The sequence below is a fragment of the Uloborus diversus genome, chromosome 5 (assembly GCF_026930045.1).
Source record: "Uloborus diversus isolate 005 chromosome 5, Udiv.v.3.1, whole genome shotgun sequence".
Lineage (NCBI taxonomy): Eukaryota > Metazoa > Arthropoda > Arachnida > Araneae > Uloboridae > Uloborus > Uloborus diversus.
In genome coordinates this window covers 151,561,362-151,579,684 of record NC_072735.1, presented here as the reverse complement: position 1 = coordinate 151,579,684, position 18,323 = coordinate 151,561,362, and the positions used below count along the sequence as shown (strand labels likewise).

Genomic DNA, 18,323 nt, shown 5'->3' with positions numbered 1-18,323 from the left:
AAATAAATAAATTGATCTGTTTCTAATAACTCAGGATCATGTTTTGAACTGTATAATCAGAAAAGAAACAAAAAGAAAAGGACAGTGCAACTGGGAAAATATTTTAGATAGGGTAACGACCTCCGCAATTGTCACTTTAAGAGTTTGTCCTTTTAAACTTACCTCTGTTTTCATTACTTAGAAAAAAAAACAATTCACTTGCAAATATTTTTGTATTAAAGAATGCACATCTGTGCATCTTTTTAGTTTATTAAAATCAAAAATATTTGAATTGATATTTTTACAAAAATATGTATAAAAAAAGTTACCAAAATCACCAGTAATTGGCACCTGAAACCCCAGTGTATGCAACCTTGTGATCCAGTAATTGGTACATGTTAATAGAACTGAAAAATCATTTTTTTTTTTCACTTTTAGATTTCATACAAATTTTATCATCATAAGAAACATAATTAAGGTTAATTTAAAGTAGGTAATTTTACATAAGTTAATATTAAATCACACATCTTGACGTTGAAAAAGTATTTCAGAAAAATAAATTTGGAGTGTTAAACGGAGAAAAAATATTGAGATTGAAAGGGACAAAAATATATTTCTACCCACTCAAAATAACACCTTTCAACTAAACAAAACTTTTGACAACGAAACTTTAAAATTTATTTTAAGTCAGATTTTAATGGATTGATGAAGCTTTTGCAACACAAATGTCTGATTTGACACTAGCCACAATTGTTTCTCTTTCCTATGCACTGCTACCATTTAGTAACATGAATTGAAATTATAATCTTTAAAGTAAATGTACATTCAGTTGGTATATAGCCATCTACTTTTAAGAGATTGGATACAAATCTTATTTTAGGACATTTTTGAGTGTCAATCACTGGTGACATGGCAGTTACTAAGAGCGTTACCCTATTAGGGTAAATTCATATTTTTTGCACAATTAATCGGTAGAATAAGCAACAAGCGTCTCCTAAAGCTTGCTGAAATCCTCGAAAATTCTGGAGGCGAACTTAAACGGTGGAAAAGGGGGGGGGGGAGGAGGAGTACCTATATAACACCCCTTCATGAGCAATCGAAGACAAGGGATCAATTAGAAAGGCAGCTCCTTAGAAATCATTGTTGCAAAATGAAACTTCTCACTCCAGGGTCCCCTGGACCAACTACTATTTGTGGTTTGACCAAATTGGGGTTGTTAAACGGTCGTGTTGCATTCGCGGTTAACTTGAGACTATGCTGACTTCAAATTATAGGCGAAATCTTATCAAAATTGACTTTACTACTTATTAAATAGTTGCTTTAATTTGATAAAATAATGTTATGTAAACACTGTTAACTCACATAGAAATATTTTCCCCCATAAGTGTATTGCTTGTTTTAAAATTGACAAAATAGTGACCATAAGAAGTTCCGCTGAACATAAAAAGTTTGGAAAATTTTCAAATAATTTGTACGTTAAACCTAACTTTGTTTCAAAAAGTGGTACTCCGATATAAACCAAGGAAAAAATATTGTCGTGATCGACGGGATGCTGACCGCTGAAATACTCCCTTCAAGCTCTTTGGTAAGAGATAAGAGAGCTCTAAATCGAAAGACTAGAAAATTAAGACTTAAACTAAACATGACGGGAGGCCATCATGTTTAGCCATCGTCTGTGCTTTTAAACTAAAGGTCAAAGGTTTATATCCACTTTCAGAATACGTCAAAAGCTTTATTAGTACAGTTTATGGACTTCACAAGCTTAATGGAAATAATTTTGAGGAAATAAGAAGGAAATAGTCAATATATTTTTTGAGATGATTACCCTTAACCTCAAATGCCACATTTTAGTTATATAATTTCAAAATGCCCTGATAATATTTTGTTCTTTGATTTGACTTCAGTTTGAAAGGTCGTATTTTACCTGTCCGTCTGTAAAACTTTACCTTAACCAAGGAGCAAGCTGGGGAGGGGGGAAGGGGGGGGGAGGCCAACCTATAGAACCATTGCCCTTGAATTATGTAACAAAGTCCAGTATGCCCAAATACATACGGGTGAGTAGACGGAAAATGAAATTTTTGCGTCTCCAAAGAAACTGTCATCTCTTAAGTTAAATATTCATTATTTCGCAACTTGCCGTTATGTTTGTAAAAATGAAATTTAGAAGATTTTTTTAAATTTTTTGAGTTTTATAGGCACAGGGGAAAATGTTTATAGAGGAGGAGAGTCGTCTATGTTGTACTGTTAATTTTTGTCCCTTTTCTTTTTTTAACAAATAGTTTTGCCTTTATTTCTCTTTTAGTTCAGAATTTTTATCCAGATCTTTTTCAATTTTTTTGGTAACGTGATCTTTTCGCTTGATGCGTTTTCTCGATTCTATCCTTCTCTGTTTGCTTCTTCTTAATGTTCGTCATAATACATGAATTCAACCCATGAGCAACGATAACAAAAAAAATGAAGCCTTATATTCGTAAGATGAATATGTGTCTCAAAAAATGCAAGAGGAGTGACTCCAGAGAAATAAAAAATCCCACATAACCTGAAAAAACATCACGCGGTCTTTTTACTAGAACTTAAACGTAATCCGTGATGTTTACTCACAATAAACATTGCATTGTACAACTGTACATTTACTTAACATAACACTTACATAAAAACATATACTTACCAGGGGAAATACCAGTGTTGCCAGATTGGGGGAAATTTTCCCATTTTGGGGAAAAAATCGTGCTCTCAGGGGAAATTTTGGGGAAATGGGTTTTGAGGGGAATTCTTTGGGGAAAATTTTTTTCCTTGGGGAAAACCTGGGGAAAAAAAAATCCTCGGGAAAAAAGATTTTTTTTTCGTATTTAAATTCGCGTCAAGAAGTAGTGGAAACATTGTATCAAACAGCGTTGGGTTAGCTTTGCTTAACTTTATGGAATTCGCATTAATGTTCTGCTAGTTGATACGTGAAACAGGTAAAAATAATTGTGATGAAGAGTGTTCTTAGATAAATATATACAAAAGTCATAGTTTAAATATACATACAGAAGCAGAGTAGTAAATGCGAGTAGAAAAAAAAACTTGGTTATTTCTTTTCTCTCGGTCAGGCGCTTGTATTTATGACTAGTGGCACTCGCACGGCTTTGCCTATAAGAAAAAGAACAAAATCAAATTTTCAAAAAATCGCTTAAAGCTGCACACCCCCATGCTACAAACTAATTCTTTGCCAAATTTCATGAAATTCTGGTCTTGGCGCTATGCGCGTTAGAGATCCTGACAGAAAGAGATCCGGACAGAGAGATATCCAGACAGAGAGACTTTCAGCTTTATTATCAGTAAAGATAAAGAAGGCCAAAAAAAAAAAAAAAAAAGCGAAAATGTGAAGAAAAAAAGTTGGGAATTTTATAAGAAAATTTGGCTATTTGGGGGAAAAAATTTTTTTCAAGAGGCAAAAATATTAGAAGAAGTCGATTCATTTTATGAAAATATTAGTGGAAAAATAATTTTTGCATTTGGGGAATTTTGGTAGAAAACACCGCTTTTTGGGGAAAAGTTGAAAGGGAATTGGGGGGTAATCTGGATTTGACCATCTGGCAATACTGGGAAATACTAGAGCATACCATGTAATACTCCTGACACAGTAGACCATGCCATTCTAGTCTGCAATAAATATAATAAGGAAAGCGACAGAATTCGTGCCTATATGGGATGTGTCCCCTTGTCATTTTCTCTTGTTTTCTCGGCCGCTCATGCTTCTCGCCGCTTGATGTCCCTTCTCATTGGTTTGCTCAAGGCTATTGATTCATAATTTCCTTTTCCTTATGGTGTTCTCCCTCCTAGGCTTTCCCCTAGTTGGGGTTAAGCTTTGTTCCTTTTTGCATCTTCCTTGCCCTCTACTCTCAGCCTCTCGTTCTTTGTTGTTTTGTCGAATTTTCTGATTATTGAAGCTTGTCCTTCCATTTGTTTCAAGTAGAAACAGGAAAATTTTTGGAGTAATAGAGGTGAAGCCACTGTGTTAGAGTGAACCATATACCTCAAGATAGAGAAGAAGAAGAAGAAGAAGAACGAGAATTGATGCAATATTATTTGAATTTTGCACTGTCAGCTTGCTTTTAACTTTAATCTGTATTACGCGGATTATTTGCGGTTAAAGAGATCCTTTGTAGTTTAAATGTTGAATTTCAGTCTTTCCATTTCACCAGGTAAAGGTGACCAACTATTACGTGACGTAAAAATTAAGTATTTTTTTTATATGTTATAAATATTTTTGCAGCATGTTTTGCTAAAATATGTTTACATGTTTATTTAGGTGTATGATTATGGTAAAAGATATTATGCTAGGTTATTTAAAAAAGAGTCATGCTATAGTGAAATTGTTTTGGAGAATTGACTGTGTGGGCCAGATAAAAGACAATATTCATTATTAGTTAAGTTTAGGATAGCAATAACATAATTAGTTTTATCTAAACATTTCCTATGTGCCGTTGGAATTCAGATCGCATATATTCACCCATATACACTTATAAGGATTGTTATGACCGCCCCCCCCTCCGCCATTCTGCTTAAAAGAGGATTGCTCCAATGGCGCCAGCCATAGAATAACGAAAATGTTTCAAAAAAAAAAAAAAAAAAAGAATTTAACTTTAACGAAGGAAATAATCAGACATTACATACTTATTAAGAAACTTTATAACTTTATTACAAGTGACATGCAATCAAGAAGCTTTCAATACGGTAAGGGAAAAACAGCAATAAATAAAAAGAATAAAAGTGTGTATGTACAATGGCTTGTTCATTTTATTGTTCAAATTGCAGCGATATTTACAGTTTTTAAAGGTTCGTTTGAATAATTAGACTTGATGTGTTGAAAAATATTCAAAGAAAAATAAAGAAATCAAATTAAAAAAATTGGTTTTTGACAAAATGAATCATGAAGATTTCTTTTTCTTTTTTTTGTTCCTATAAGTATTTACTAATAATATATATATATATTAAACATGAAAGTTAATGAAGGAATTTTTTTTATATTTCCAACAAGTTTTGCATCCCATTTTTAAGAGGGAAAAAAAGGCAATTTTATAACAGATATTTTAAAATTTTCAACAGCACTTTATTTTAGTGTACATTGATAGCTTGTATACATAGAAAGCACAAACACCGTTTTCGTTATTTCTTAGTGTTATGTACATTTCTGATCCAAAAGAGAAAGAGCGAACCGAAAATCCCAGCGAAAAATGCAAGGGGTTACAGGTTGCAACACGAAGGACTGTTTTCATGGAAAAATCCCAAGCACACACAGAGTTCAACATATTTTCAGTCTTTTAAAGGCTAGAGGATATCTGTTACTCAATTGAAATCATTGCAGACTTTCCCCAAGTTGGCTACGTTTCTGTTGCTCCTGGATCGCTCGAAGAGAGATGGATCTGTGTATATGGGTTCACTTGGATCGTCCATTTTTGGTCCAGGGTATTGGCTGGTAATGTATAAGTTGGCTAATCCTGGTGGAGGTCCGCTGATTCCTGCTGCTTTAGCCTGTAATGGAATCAAATCACAAAGAATTAGAGACACAAAATTTCACTTGCTGTTCTTGACCTAAGTTATTTCCCCCCCAGTCCACACAAAGGTTACAACATTTACATGGTGCTTGAACTGTTGTCGGTCTGAAAGTAGAGCGAAGTTTAGTTCAACAAGGTTTATTGATTTAATATCTAAACTTAATGCTATTTCTTGCCACAAAACTTGCCCAAAGTTAGCTTACATAACTGATACGTGGGGGCGCAAAAGCAATATATTCAATAGCAACGCATCATTAGAATTTCATCAGGTAGAAGAAAAAATTTCGAACTTGAAGTAGGCATTGCTAATTTAGACAAAAAAAAAAAAAAAAAAAAAAAAATAACCAGTTCACATCAGATTGTAGTTGTTTTGCGCGTATTCCAATAATTGAGACTAAATCGTTTAAAACTAGTATTGCATTAAACCTTGATTTCCTCCAATGTTGATTTTTGAGTTGTGTCACTTTCTTGACGGGGTGAGATATGTAAGATGTCTGTCAACAAGAGATGGAACATTGACAAATTTGGCTTTTCACATTGATAAACTAACGAACTCGTTAACTGCTTGTAAAATCAATCCCCCCCCCCCGAAAGAAATCCAGCAACTACATGTATTATAGTTAGTAACTTTTTGGAATATACCATTACGGAACCCTGTTTTTGATTTTTTAATAAGCTAAGAATAAGTTATAAAAATTTGTTTTAGATTAAAATTGCTATCTTTCAAGTAGAAAAAATAAACTAGAGATAAACTACGCACTTGCGTTAAAAATAAAACGTCAGCTGTAGTGAAACTAAATATTTTAATTTTAATAAAGAAGATTTCTGTGTAATTTCAACTGTATTTTGAGTTCTTGCAACTCGATTTTGTGAAGCGTATTAGACACGTGAGTTCCGTTTTAAACGTATGTGAGAATTCTACCTTCCTAATATCAATTGGTAAGTTCGATATAACACTAATATATACGCTTGTAAAAAATGTACATCCATTAAAATTTGACGTAGTAAGCAATTCTTTAGTTTAGATTTTCAAAGTTGAGCTCAATCACTGTAGCAGTTACGTAACCTAGATCTGGGGGAAACAGTTAATGTTTTCCCTAAATTGCTAAGATGTGAAACACTACTACATGAAGAATACGGAATACCGGATGCAAAATCAAATCACTGTGTGTAACAATTAACTGTTTAAGGTAAAGACGTAATCAAGTACAAACATTTAGTACTGAGTAGTATTTCTTTTTAGTAGGATAAATACTTGATGCTAATTTGGTTGTTTACTATCTTGTAGGTAGGAGAATTTTTCTATTAATATGACCAATGGTCGACGTGTGACATTTCAAAAACCATTTAAAAAGTTGATTCATGGATGTTTTCTAAATTTTTCTGGAAGATTTCGGTTTAACTAAGTTATTAGAAAATGAATTACAAACAAACAGCGCATGAAAAAGACGAGCATTTAATCTTATGAGATAGTGACTGTACTGTTTGTTCTTTCGTGACTTAAAAGGGATCGAGCATTTTCATATGATGTAGGTTCGTATTATTTTAGTATAAACTTTATTTTCCTAAAATATTTTCGTAGCACAATTGTTCTTTTGTTTTTAAAAATTAGGGAAAAGTAAGATTTTGAATTTTTATTTTAAAACTGTGTCCTGATGTATAAATGCCTTTTTGTAAGAAATTTTAAACTTCATGTGCTTTGACAACTTAGTATGTGTTTTTACTTTTTTGTTAAATTCAGTGAAACAGACTGACTTTCATGATCATTTTGTCCAATGAAGAAATTCTTCAAATGAAATGGAAGTTTATGCTTTGAAATTTTATAATGCTGCTTATTGAAGTATTCGGGAAAGAAGTTACAAAATTTTAATATTGTAAACTCATTTATTCATTATATGAGGAGTTTAAAATGAACTAAAAAATGAATTTCTAGTTTATGTAGCTTCTGCATTTAAGTGCTTTAAATTAATGAACTTGATTAGACAGGGTTATGTACTGTGTTATTTTGAGCATATTAGCATTCAGTATTTTTTTTTATTATCATGCTTTTCGTCATAAACCAACGGCATCACTAATCTAAATGCTGTGTTTTGAAGGCAAAGTATGTGTATCTCCGTTAGAGTGTTATTTCCAAATTTGGTACATAACAGATAGCTTTTGAAGTTATTAGAATGTGGCATATTTTTACTTCCTTGTACGAAGTGTAGGAAATAATGTATTCGCAAAAAATGTTTCACTCAAATTTCATCCCAACTTTCCATTTTACTACCCTTGAATGAATCATGAGTTGCTTTGGCACACCTCGAAGCAGGCAGTTTTTAGGTTTGGAGGATTGATTTAAAATTTTAAAAAAATTTTCAAATCCCGGCCTTAGGTCAAATGATTAGCAGCGAAGAATTTTTGAAGGCCTGTATGTTATTCGTAAGGCGCTTCTGATACGTGCACCTCCAAAACATTCAATTTCTGAGATCTGTTCCCTTCACTACCTGTACAATATGTACTTACAAATATGTACTGCACAATATGTACAATATGTACTGCACAACAGAAGTTTCTACTTTGATCATTACCGAATTAACTTTTCCCGAGTTTTCTCGTGACTTCTGTCGGCGCGTACGAACGTGTGTGTCTATGTATGAATGTGCGTGCGTGTCACAGAGCAAGAGTTCAACTACAGCGTGCTGTAAGGTCACATTTTGGCTGTACATATGAAAACGGATTGACCACTACTTCTCTGCAAACGCAATGGTCTAAGTTGCGAAACTTAGTTCAACATGTCCTTTAACTTCACCACGATGTTGCCAGAAAGATGTCTAATATAGACCCTCCCCCCCTCTAATTCGACTCGACTTTCTCCTCATGTTGATATCCAGTTTCTGCCATCTGGATAAAAGAATCGCGCTCTTTAGTTGGGTATTACTATAGCTCCATAGTACGTATGTGCATATCTCGCATAACTAAAAAATGGTATGCGATATAAGGTTGAAATTTCGTATGTAGAGTTTGTGTGGGGTCTAGTTTCACACTTCCCCTTTTGGTTGCGTTCCGATGTTCCTAAAGCGATCTTTACACTTTTCTTGTGGCGAATAGATGGTAATTTCAGTGCAAATAGAAGTAATGTTATTCATTGCAGATCACTTGGCGTTTTTTCACAAAATTTCGTGTCACAAGTTGTTGTCACTATAGCCATGTTGGCGACAAAAATGAAAATTTTAAATCCAGTGTCGGTTTGGTAATATCTAGCGAGATACCCAGTGATCCAACGTTAAAATTATCGATATTGCAAAATGAATCTCTGCAAAAGATTTTTTTTCTTTTCGGCGGTTCACATCAAACTTGGGGTGCAATTATTGAAAATGTTTTTTGCTCATTGGAAGACACTATATAACTTCTTTATAAACATTTCACAGGATTTCTGTAAATACAATTTCAGATGACTGACTCTAACAATAACATCACTTTTTTTTATTCCATTTGAAAGTGGTTCTCCTTTGGCATTTGAAAGTGGAATCCTTTTGTTTTCCATACTTTTACAGTTGTATGATACCTAAAAAGTTAAAACATCTAAAAGGTTATGCATTTAATACGCGTACATGACTTCCCTCAACTATCCTTTTGAGGTATTGAAAGACAGGGATTCTCTTATTGACAAACAATGTGTGGTGCACATATCAGATTTTTTTCCCTCCTTTCCATGAATGACTAAAATATTTGTTCACAAACATCACATATCTGCAATCGGTTGTTAGGTTATGAATTGTATTTAGGTAGTTTTTATGTACATTTTTTGTCAAGCGTATGCATGGTACTGTATTATAAATTTCGCCCCCATAAGTAATAGCCGGAACTTAATGTAGAAAAACGAACGGAAAACGAGCATCACATGACTTCCTTTTACTCCAATTTAATGTCATTTTCTCATTATTGGCAATTTTAACGTGATTCAATAGTTTACTCTCTAAATATCACCAACAGTGGCAAATCGAAATCAAATTAAAAAAAAAAAAAAGCCAAGTTGTCGACAAAATTTGGCGACCAAAAGACTGGCGATATATCGCTAAGTGTCCGCCAAATTATAACACCACTTGAGTTTACATCGAAATTAACAATGATTTCCCTCCAAAAAGGGGCAAAAGATCCCCTTAGGAACATCCGAATGCAACCAAAAGAGAAGGTGCACAACTAGATCCCACTAGGATCCCACGTACCAAATTTAAACTTTCTAGGACATACCGTTTTTGAGTTATGCGAGATACATACACACATACATACGTACATACAGACGTCACGAGAAAACTCGTTGTAATTAATTTGGGGATCGTCAAAATGGATATTTCGGGTGTCTGTACGTTCCTAGGCAAATATCCACGTGTGGTCGAGTCGAAAAAAAAAAAAAAACAACATTCATTTGGGGGTGAGCAAAATAGAAATTAAGGCCGAGTTTTGAGTGAAAATTTTTTCGCGAATACAATACTTCCTTTTTTGTAAAAGGAAGTAAAAATGCTACCATTGCTCGAATGAAGTATGGTAACATTACTTCTTTCATCAGAATGCTTATTTTGGTATTTCACACGTGATACATTACGTAACATGTCACCAATGCCACATTATTTTAATAGGGTTGTTTCCAAAATTTTAAATTGTTTTTTTTTTCTGAAAGAGCACGCTTAAAAACATAGGCTTTAACCATTTTTTAAATAATTTGACAAAGTTTCATTTTTTTTTAAAAACTTTTTAATCGATACGCTGATTTAATGTAATTTTTTACACTTCTGCACATGGCTTCACAAGTGATGAAATGCTATTCACCGATGCCATTAGCGCAGAGAGCAATAGTTAATTCGCATCTTTACTTACATGTACTCGCAACGATATGTTTGATAGCAATGGTAGAGAGCAATAGTTTCGCTTCAGAATTATCATAAGCAGAAAACGCGGAAGACAGCAAGCGTCAGTATTCAGTGCGCCAGTGGTGTACGCGCCAAAGTACATCATTTGTGACGTTATAAAGACCGCGTCTTATTTGAAAATTCGGGCATTTAAAAAAATTAATTAAACATTAAATGCTTTGAAAATAAAATATTTTTTTCGCTCCATATTATTTTTCTGCTCATTCTATCAACTTCCGTGACTGAAAGTAGTACTTTTGACTGATGGAAACAACCCCATTCCCCCAATGAGAAAAACCAGAAATAGAAAACTTACCGCTAATTTTGATTTCTTGAAAAAGTACATGGCAGCAGCAGCAACAGCCACAACGGCGCATACTAGGACGATTGAGAGTATAACAAGTGTGTAGTATCCGGCTTGGGCGACACACACAGTGCTTGTTTTCGTTACTGTTAAAAAAGAGCAAACAAACATTTTACTTATTAATTTACTTTGTTAATAATTTATTTATTTGTGATTTTTATTCATTGTTGCTTTGAATTCTATGAAAAATTAACTATAAACGGAACTTAAAATGTGGTATGGAGAAGTCAAAATAAGTCTAGCATTAAATTTGAGAAATAGAATTGTGTTGAAAACATTGATTACAATGAGCTATAAAATCTATAATACTTGTTTCACATCCATTGTGATTTAAAAAAATGGTATGATATTCAGATGGCAATTCGAGTTGCCATCTGAAGCAGAAAAACACGGTTTAAAATATTTAAGAGCACTTATTGCCACTGATACTTTGAGAAGAATAAAGCGAATTTAAGGCAGTAAACGAGCATTCCTTGAAATAGAATTATTTAAATTAAACGAATTTTATATTTCTGCGAATAAATTCTTTTTTATTTAATTTAAAACTATGATTTTATATGAATTTTAAACAAATAAAGTTTAAATTAAGAGTGCTCTGAAAATTGCTCTGAATAGGATTTATTATTTCCTTTTTAGTGTATTGCGTTTCCACTTATCCTTATACATTTTAGTTTAATCATTTTCACTTATCCTTATACTTTTTAGTACAATAATTATTGCGTTGTCACTTATCCTTTTCCTTTTTAGTCTAATTAGTATTGCGTTTTCACTTATCCTTATACATTTTAATTTAATCAATTTCACTTATCCTTATACTTTTTAGTACAATAATTATTGCGTTGTCACTTATCCTTTTCCTTTTTAATGTAATTAGTATTGCGTTTTCACTTATCCTTATACATTTTAATTTAATCATTTTCACTTATCCTTATACTTTTTAGTACAATTATTATTGCTTTGTCACTTATCCTTATCCATTTTAGTATAATTATTATCGCTTTTTCACTTATCCTGACACTTAGTTATTATTATTGTTTAAAGTAATTAAATACCTGCTGCAGCTTCAGGAGGCATATCAGATCTGGAGAGGTAGACCTTCAGTAGATCATGCACAACTTCTTGCTCATCAGTACCATTTTCCAACGACATTGGTGATTTCTTCCGAATCGTCTGCGTACAGGGCTGCAGTTTCGTTCATGACGTATCTCTTTTTGCGTCCCCATGATGGGAATGAACCAGGACGACCCCGATCACTGCAGATCACCTTGTAAAAAATACGAATCAAATTCTATGAAATGCTAAAAACAGTATTTGCAATGCATAGTTTTAAAATTTAAAAGAGATTTTATGAATTCAATTTGAAGGTAATCTCAACTTCTATAAGAAATTTACCGTACACAACTCTTATACTGCCGTGCTAAGCACAGATGTGGCATCTGCAGTAGAGCTCAAAATGAGAAATTGACGATTAAAGTTTTACAACTCATTTCTTTGATTTATGACTTAATTAAATGCTCAACTTGCGGTAGTTGTTTCGTAAATAACTTATCTAAAAACCGTAAGAGAGTATTTTTGTAAAAATCTTAATTTAAAATTAATAAATGCAGTTACGACAAATTTTCTTTTCAAAACCTTTTCATATACTAAGCTATTTTTACCGTAAGTGACAATTACTAGGTATTTTTAGTGGTATCTGCACAGATACGACAAAAATAGCATAGTAAAACGTGTTCAAAGTATCATTAAATATTACTGAAAACATCTGCCTTCTTTGGACTTAGCTGCTTCGCTTTATTTTGTTAATACAAATCTAACAGAATCTACCTTCTGAAAGATACCATTTTCAAAACTCCGGACAGTTAAAACTGTAATCCATAACAATTTTCTGTTTTTTATATTCAAAGAATTTGTTTTTTGTAATGTTTTATTTTCTAGATTCATTTTTACCGAGCATCAAGATAATTTTTACAGCAGACGATACTTAAATAAAAATATTACTGGCCGTAGAATGAAATGCGAAAGAATTAGATATGAATATTTTACATGTTTTTTTTTTAGAATTGTATTTTAAATAAACATTTGAATAGAAAAAGCTGAATATTTACTTTAACAATTATGCAAAGTTGCATTAGTTTTTATCAACTATTCAACGGTAAACTAATTTTAATATTCTGTGTTACAATAAACTGCTACATTATTAAATATGCTTGCTTTACTAAGGTATAAAAGTCGTATCTACAAAAAATACTAAGGAAAAAAGTGGTAACTGCGCAGATATCACTTTAAAGGCTTAGTATTTGTCACTTACGTTCAAATTGCCTTAGCAAACTCCGCAAACTGTGCAGTTACGACTTTTTTCTTAAAGCTTTTTTTAATATTTCGCATTCGCAAATTGCCAAAAAACTTGAGATTCAGGTAAATTAAATTACTAACGACCACCTGGTGACAATAACTCAATTTTGATAAAATGTGCAGATACCGCATCTGTGCTTAGCACGGCAGTATAGCTAATCCACAGCGATGATCCCAAACGAGGGCGAAACTGCAGTCTCTGGATGACGCAACAAGCTATTTGATATTTTCTTGTAGTTTAAGATAAACTTCGTCTTATTATCCATCCAAGAATTATTACATTCATGAAGTCATACTTAGATTGGCTTCATAGTTCGAGGGAAAGGATTTTGGTTGGAGGGTTATCCCTTTGATCCTTCTCGCCTCAATAAATCCTCTTGTTTCTTAGATCTAATAGTCTCTAAAAATTGCTGTTAAATAAAAGTGGTAACTGCGCAGATATCACTTTAAAGGCTTAGTATTTGTCACTTACGTTCAAATTGCCTTAGCAAACTCCGCAAACTGTGCAGTTACGACTTTTTTCTTAAAGCTTTTTTTAATATTTCGCATTCGCAAATTGCCAAAAAACTTGAGATTCAGGTAAATTAAATTACTAACGACCACCTGGTGACAATAACTCAATTTTGATAAAATGTGCAGATACCGCATCTGTGCTTAGCACGGCAGTATAGCTAATCCACAGCGATGATCCCAAACGAGGGCGAAACTGCAGTCTCTGGATGACGCAACAAGCTATTTGATATTTTCTTGTAGTTTAAGATAAACTTCGTCTTATTATCCATCCAAGAATTATTACATTCATGAAGTCATACTTAGATTGGCTTCATAGTTCGAGGGAAAGGATTTTGGTTGGAGGGTTATCCCTTTGATCCTTCTCGCCTCAATAAATCCTCTTGTTTCTTAGATCTAATAGTCTCTAAAAATTGCTGTTAAATCCTTAATAGTTGCTATTGAAATGAAATACAATTTTTTCAAAGCCCTTTGTACAGAAAGTATTAGAATGGAAAAAAAAAATCTCGTTTCAATAATACCTTGTTGCATTTCCGACTATTTTATTTTACACCTAAAATTACAAAATTTTAATTCGTACATAAAATTTTGATACCTAAATTTATTAAACGTAATTTTATTATCAGAAACATGTTTGAGAATACTTCTGAAAGCTTTTTTTTTTTGTTAAAAAAATTAAATAAAGAATGTTTATCATGAATAAGGATTTCATAAAGAACGACTCATTTCTCATACGTTTGGAATTATTGAAATTACTCGTCCTGTTTCACAGTTTCAGAAAAGATATAAATCAGTCTGAGAGTTAGCTAAGTGTCGAAATAACTCACATTTATTATTCTTTCTACAAATTTGTGCCCGAAATATTCTGTTTTTCGAGATGGTCAAAACTCTAATAATTTATTCACTTGGTCTTTATAAATATAATGTTCAATCAAATATGTCATAAAGGGAATTAAGCATACAAAAGTATGATACACAGACGCTTAAATTTACTCTCGGACACTTTTAATCTAATTATTTCACGAAATACCCAAGTGTTGTTTATCCTTTTTGGTTTTTCCTCATTTTCTGTCATTAGTTTAATCATTTTTATTCTTTCCTTACTATTGCGCAATTTTCGTTTAATTCTACCTCTTGGTACAAATGCGGATCTTTCTATTGCTTACTATTAATATTTATTGTTTTCAGAAAGTTTGTGAACCGAAGAAAACTTTAAATAGCCTCAAAAAAGCTTCACCTATAGAAACAGCATTACGTACATGAACTTGTACTTGTACCTATCAGAAGTAAACATATTGGAACTCACTGAGGGTCTTGGCAGACTTACTAGCTTACTCTATTTCATTTATCTCTTAACTGTCCATAACTATTTTGCACTTAAATGAAAACTTTTATTATCGATATGATGCCCAAAAGTTTATTCTTGTAATAAATGATAAAAATATACTTACTGGTTCACATGGTCCTCTGCAAGTTTTTACTGTTGCTTGAAACACTAAGAGATTGGAATCGGGTATTTTGAAAGCATAAAAATCAGCTTGCAAAGCTCCATCTGGTGTCTTTTGCAGTTCAGGGAATACATACAAATCGACAGGACATCTAAGCAAAATTTCATCAAGTTTTAAACAATTGGTCAATGATGAAGATACTTTTTGTTAAAGTAAAACACTGCCATGGAAAGGTAAAGCGCAGCAATTTTTTTTTTCCTTTTTCATTTTTTTTCTGCATTTTATCATATACGTATTATACTTTACTTTATTGTACATACTTGCTTACATGGTTTCCGATGAAAACAACGCACGAAGAAAAAAAAAAAAACGTCAAGCTCCAACATTTTACTATTCTTAGTGGAGAATCCGAAACTCTTTTCTTGAAATACAATCGATCCCGCTTTATGGAATAGACAATTTACTAAAAATGCTCTAATAAGCGGGAAATACCTTTTTCCGGGACTAAAATGAGAAAATACATCGGTTTGGTACATCGAACATTTATTACATTAAGCGGGATATTCTTTAACCGATATTCCAGTAAGCGTGCTAGACTATATTTCAAAAACTCATTTTTGCAGATACTGCACTTTACCATCTCATGGCAGAATAATTAAAGATAATTCTTCGTGAAAATTGTCTTCCAATGCGATTTCTAGGTTTGAGATTATTAAGCTTAAATTCAGTGAGGCATAACGGTTGGAAAGCACTTGTTATCATCTTAAAATTTCTTGCACATTTTGCTTTTGGGGTTGTCCACAAATTATGTCACGCTTTGAAGGGGGGAGGGGATTCGGGAAATTGTAACTGTGTGTGACAAGGGGGAGGGAGGGGATAACAAGAAATAGGACACCACGCATTTTTTTTTTTTGTAAGAGTAAGTTAACGAAAAATATCGTGACATGTAGCAAACGGGGGGGGGGGGAGGGGGGGGGTCAAAAAAGTTGGAAGAAGGTGACATCATTTCTGGACAGCCCCCTTTTAACTTTTTCTCTTGAAAGACTTTTATTTTCATTGAAAGTAGTAGGTAGTCAAAAGCGCTAATACGCGGAAATTTTCTTTAGCACTGTTAAGCTTAAATTTCTCTTTTCTGTTGACTTTGCATCAAAACCATTTGTTCATATTCCAATAATTTAAAATTATTTTGTGGGAAATGTTTTTTTACCAACTGTTTTTTTTTAGCAATAACCAAAGAATTTAACAAATAAGTAGCTGTAGAAGGAAGGACAGTTGTTATTAAATCACTAAGTTCACAAATGATTGTGCTATGGGGATATTAGGCTAAAAAAATGACCATGCGGATGAAAGAACTTCCGGAAAAAGTAGTTTTATTTCTTGTTTCTAATTGTTAAAAAAAGTGAAAACATTTATGACATAAATCTAAAACGACGCGGCGTGAGACATCAATTAAAAGATAAATCTAGGTATTAGCAATTTTGGTATAAACTAATTGTTGCGTATATTTACCCTCGGTTATCAATCAGATGGACTTGTCTGCCAGAGTAGGGATCTTTTGCTATAACGTTGGTCGCAAATATGTCGCTGAAGTACTCGTAATGATCTAGAAAAATTAAAGAAACAAAAAAGAAAACATTAGACTTCGAAAATTTTAAATCTTACTATACGCTTTGAAACAACCACTCCTTTGCTTTTTTAAAAAAAATCAGTTGAACATTTTCACGTCTTACTACAAAATTGAATGTTTATTATTTCTGAAACCTCACTTCAGATTTTTAGGGCCAGAATATATTTTCTAGTAAAACTTAAAAACTCCTTTTTAAATGGTAAAAAATGTGCCAGTATTGTGTTTTTGATAGGTTTCATTCCCAAACTTTATACTTATATCCATAATCTAGCCTCAAACATTAGGCTCCTGACATAGATAATTGCACAGCAAAATAGTTATATACCGTCAGTTATAAGTAGGGCTGCTTTTTATTTAACTGTCTTTTGGAAATAAAGATGGCAAATTTTCATGGTGTACATTTCATTTAGTGTGAGAAATTTTTGATGATTCTACTTTTTCGTAAAATTAAACTTTGATGCTCTTTATTTGTTCATCAAGAAGTTTTGAAGGTATGATAATAATATCTTTTACTTAAACAACTTTGGTAAAATTGAAACTGGCCTGAAAAAAAAGAGATTTTTGGAAATAACCACAATTTGGACTGTAATTTATTCATTTTTCTTGTTATTATTTTTCCCTCGACTTTTCGCTTCATCGATTAATATAATTTGGGGAAATTTCGAGATAGGACCACTGCTAAAACCCCAGTCCTCTTAATGATATTAATTACCGACCGCACCGTTTATACACTCTTTACTGAATTTGTTTGCGAATGTCTTTATTTTTTTTATCCTTCTATTAAAGAATTCATTCACTTTCTACCGCAGTTACGTCTTAGATAAATGGTCGTTTAATGTTCAAAAACATTATCTTATTCATATAAATATGTATTATTTGCTTTCTTTAATCATGAATTACTTACAATGGCCTCTAGCTTCCAATCGGAACGTCAGCAAATCTCCCACCGCTATCGTATTCGTTGGAGCCCCTCTGTAGAGCACCCGTAAAACGATGTTTGATGTTAGCATATTTTGAGCTGGAAGGTGCTCAATCTGGGTAGGATAACGTCTGCCAGAATTTGAAGAAAATAAAAAATAACATGAATGAGACAAAATTAAACAGGGGAAATGTTTCTTGTGCATGTAAACAGATGTGTAGAATCTTACCCATCCGTTCTGGTATCCATGTAGCTCGAGGTAACCACGGTTTCTCCAGGACCAGACATGTAGCAAGTAAGGTTGTATTTTTTATCCCTTGATGTTTGAACATTATCATTGAACTGCACAACTACGATGTTGGTCATTACGTCTCCGTACTGAAACCAAAATCACATTAGTATTTTACAATGGTCAAACATTAACCCATTTATGTTTCAGTTATGAATTAGAGAGTAATAAATTTTTACAAAAATTATGGCCATTCAAATAATGATCATTCTGCTGACAGACGCTTACAATTATAAGCACTAATAATGGTAAAAACTATATACTAATATGAGTACTACTATAGTTGAGGCAAACCTAACCTGGCATTGTCGTAATGTTGCAATCAGGATCTGTGTTATCTTCTGGTTAGGTTTGCCCCCAACTACAGATTTTAAGAAGTAAAGTAGCACACCACACATTTACATAT

The 18,323-nt window shown here is 32.8% G+C and overlaps 1 protein-coding gene across 1 annotated transcript in view; it reads right to left on the bottom strand.

Moving 5' to 3' along the window:
* Window positions 1–5,073: 5,073 nt before the first annotated feature.
* Window positions 5,074–18,323, bottom strand: part of LOC129222431 (uncharacterized) — a 41,450-nt gene continuing 28,200 nt past the window's right edge. Inside the window, 8 exon segments of the mRNA XM_054856946.1 lie at window positions 5,074–5,496; window positions 10,725–10,858; window positions 11,825–11,930; window positions 11,932–12,036; window positions 15,086–15,233; window positions 16,592–16,685; window positions 17,614–17,759; window positions 17,858–18,006. Of these exon segments, the coding sequence (XP_054712921.1) occupies window positions 5,311–5,496; window positions 10,725–10,858; window positions 11,825–11,930; window positions 11,932–12,036; window positions 15,086–15,233; window positions 16,592–16,685; window positions 17,614–17,759; window positions 17,858–18,006 (1,068 nt within the window). The 3' untranslated portion in view covers window positions 5,074–5,310.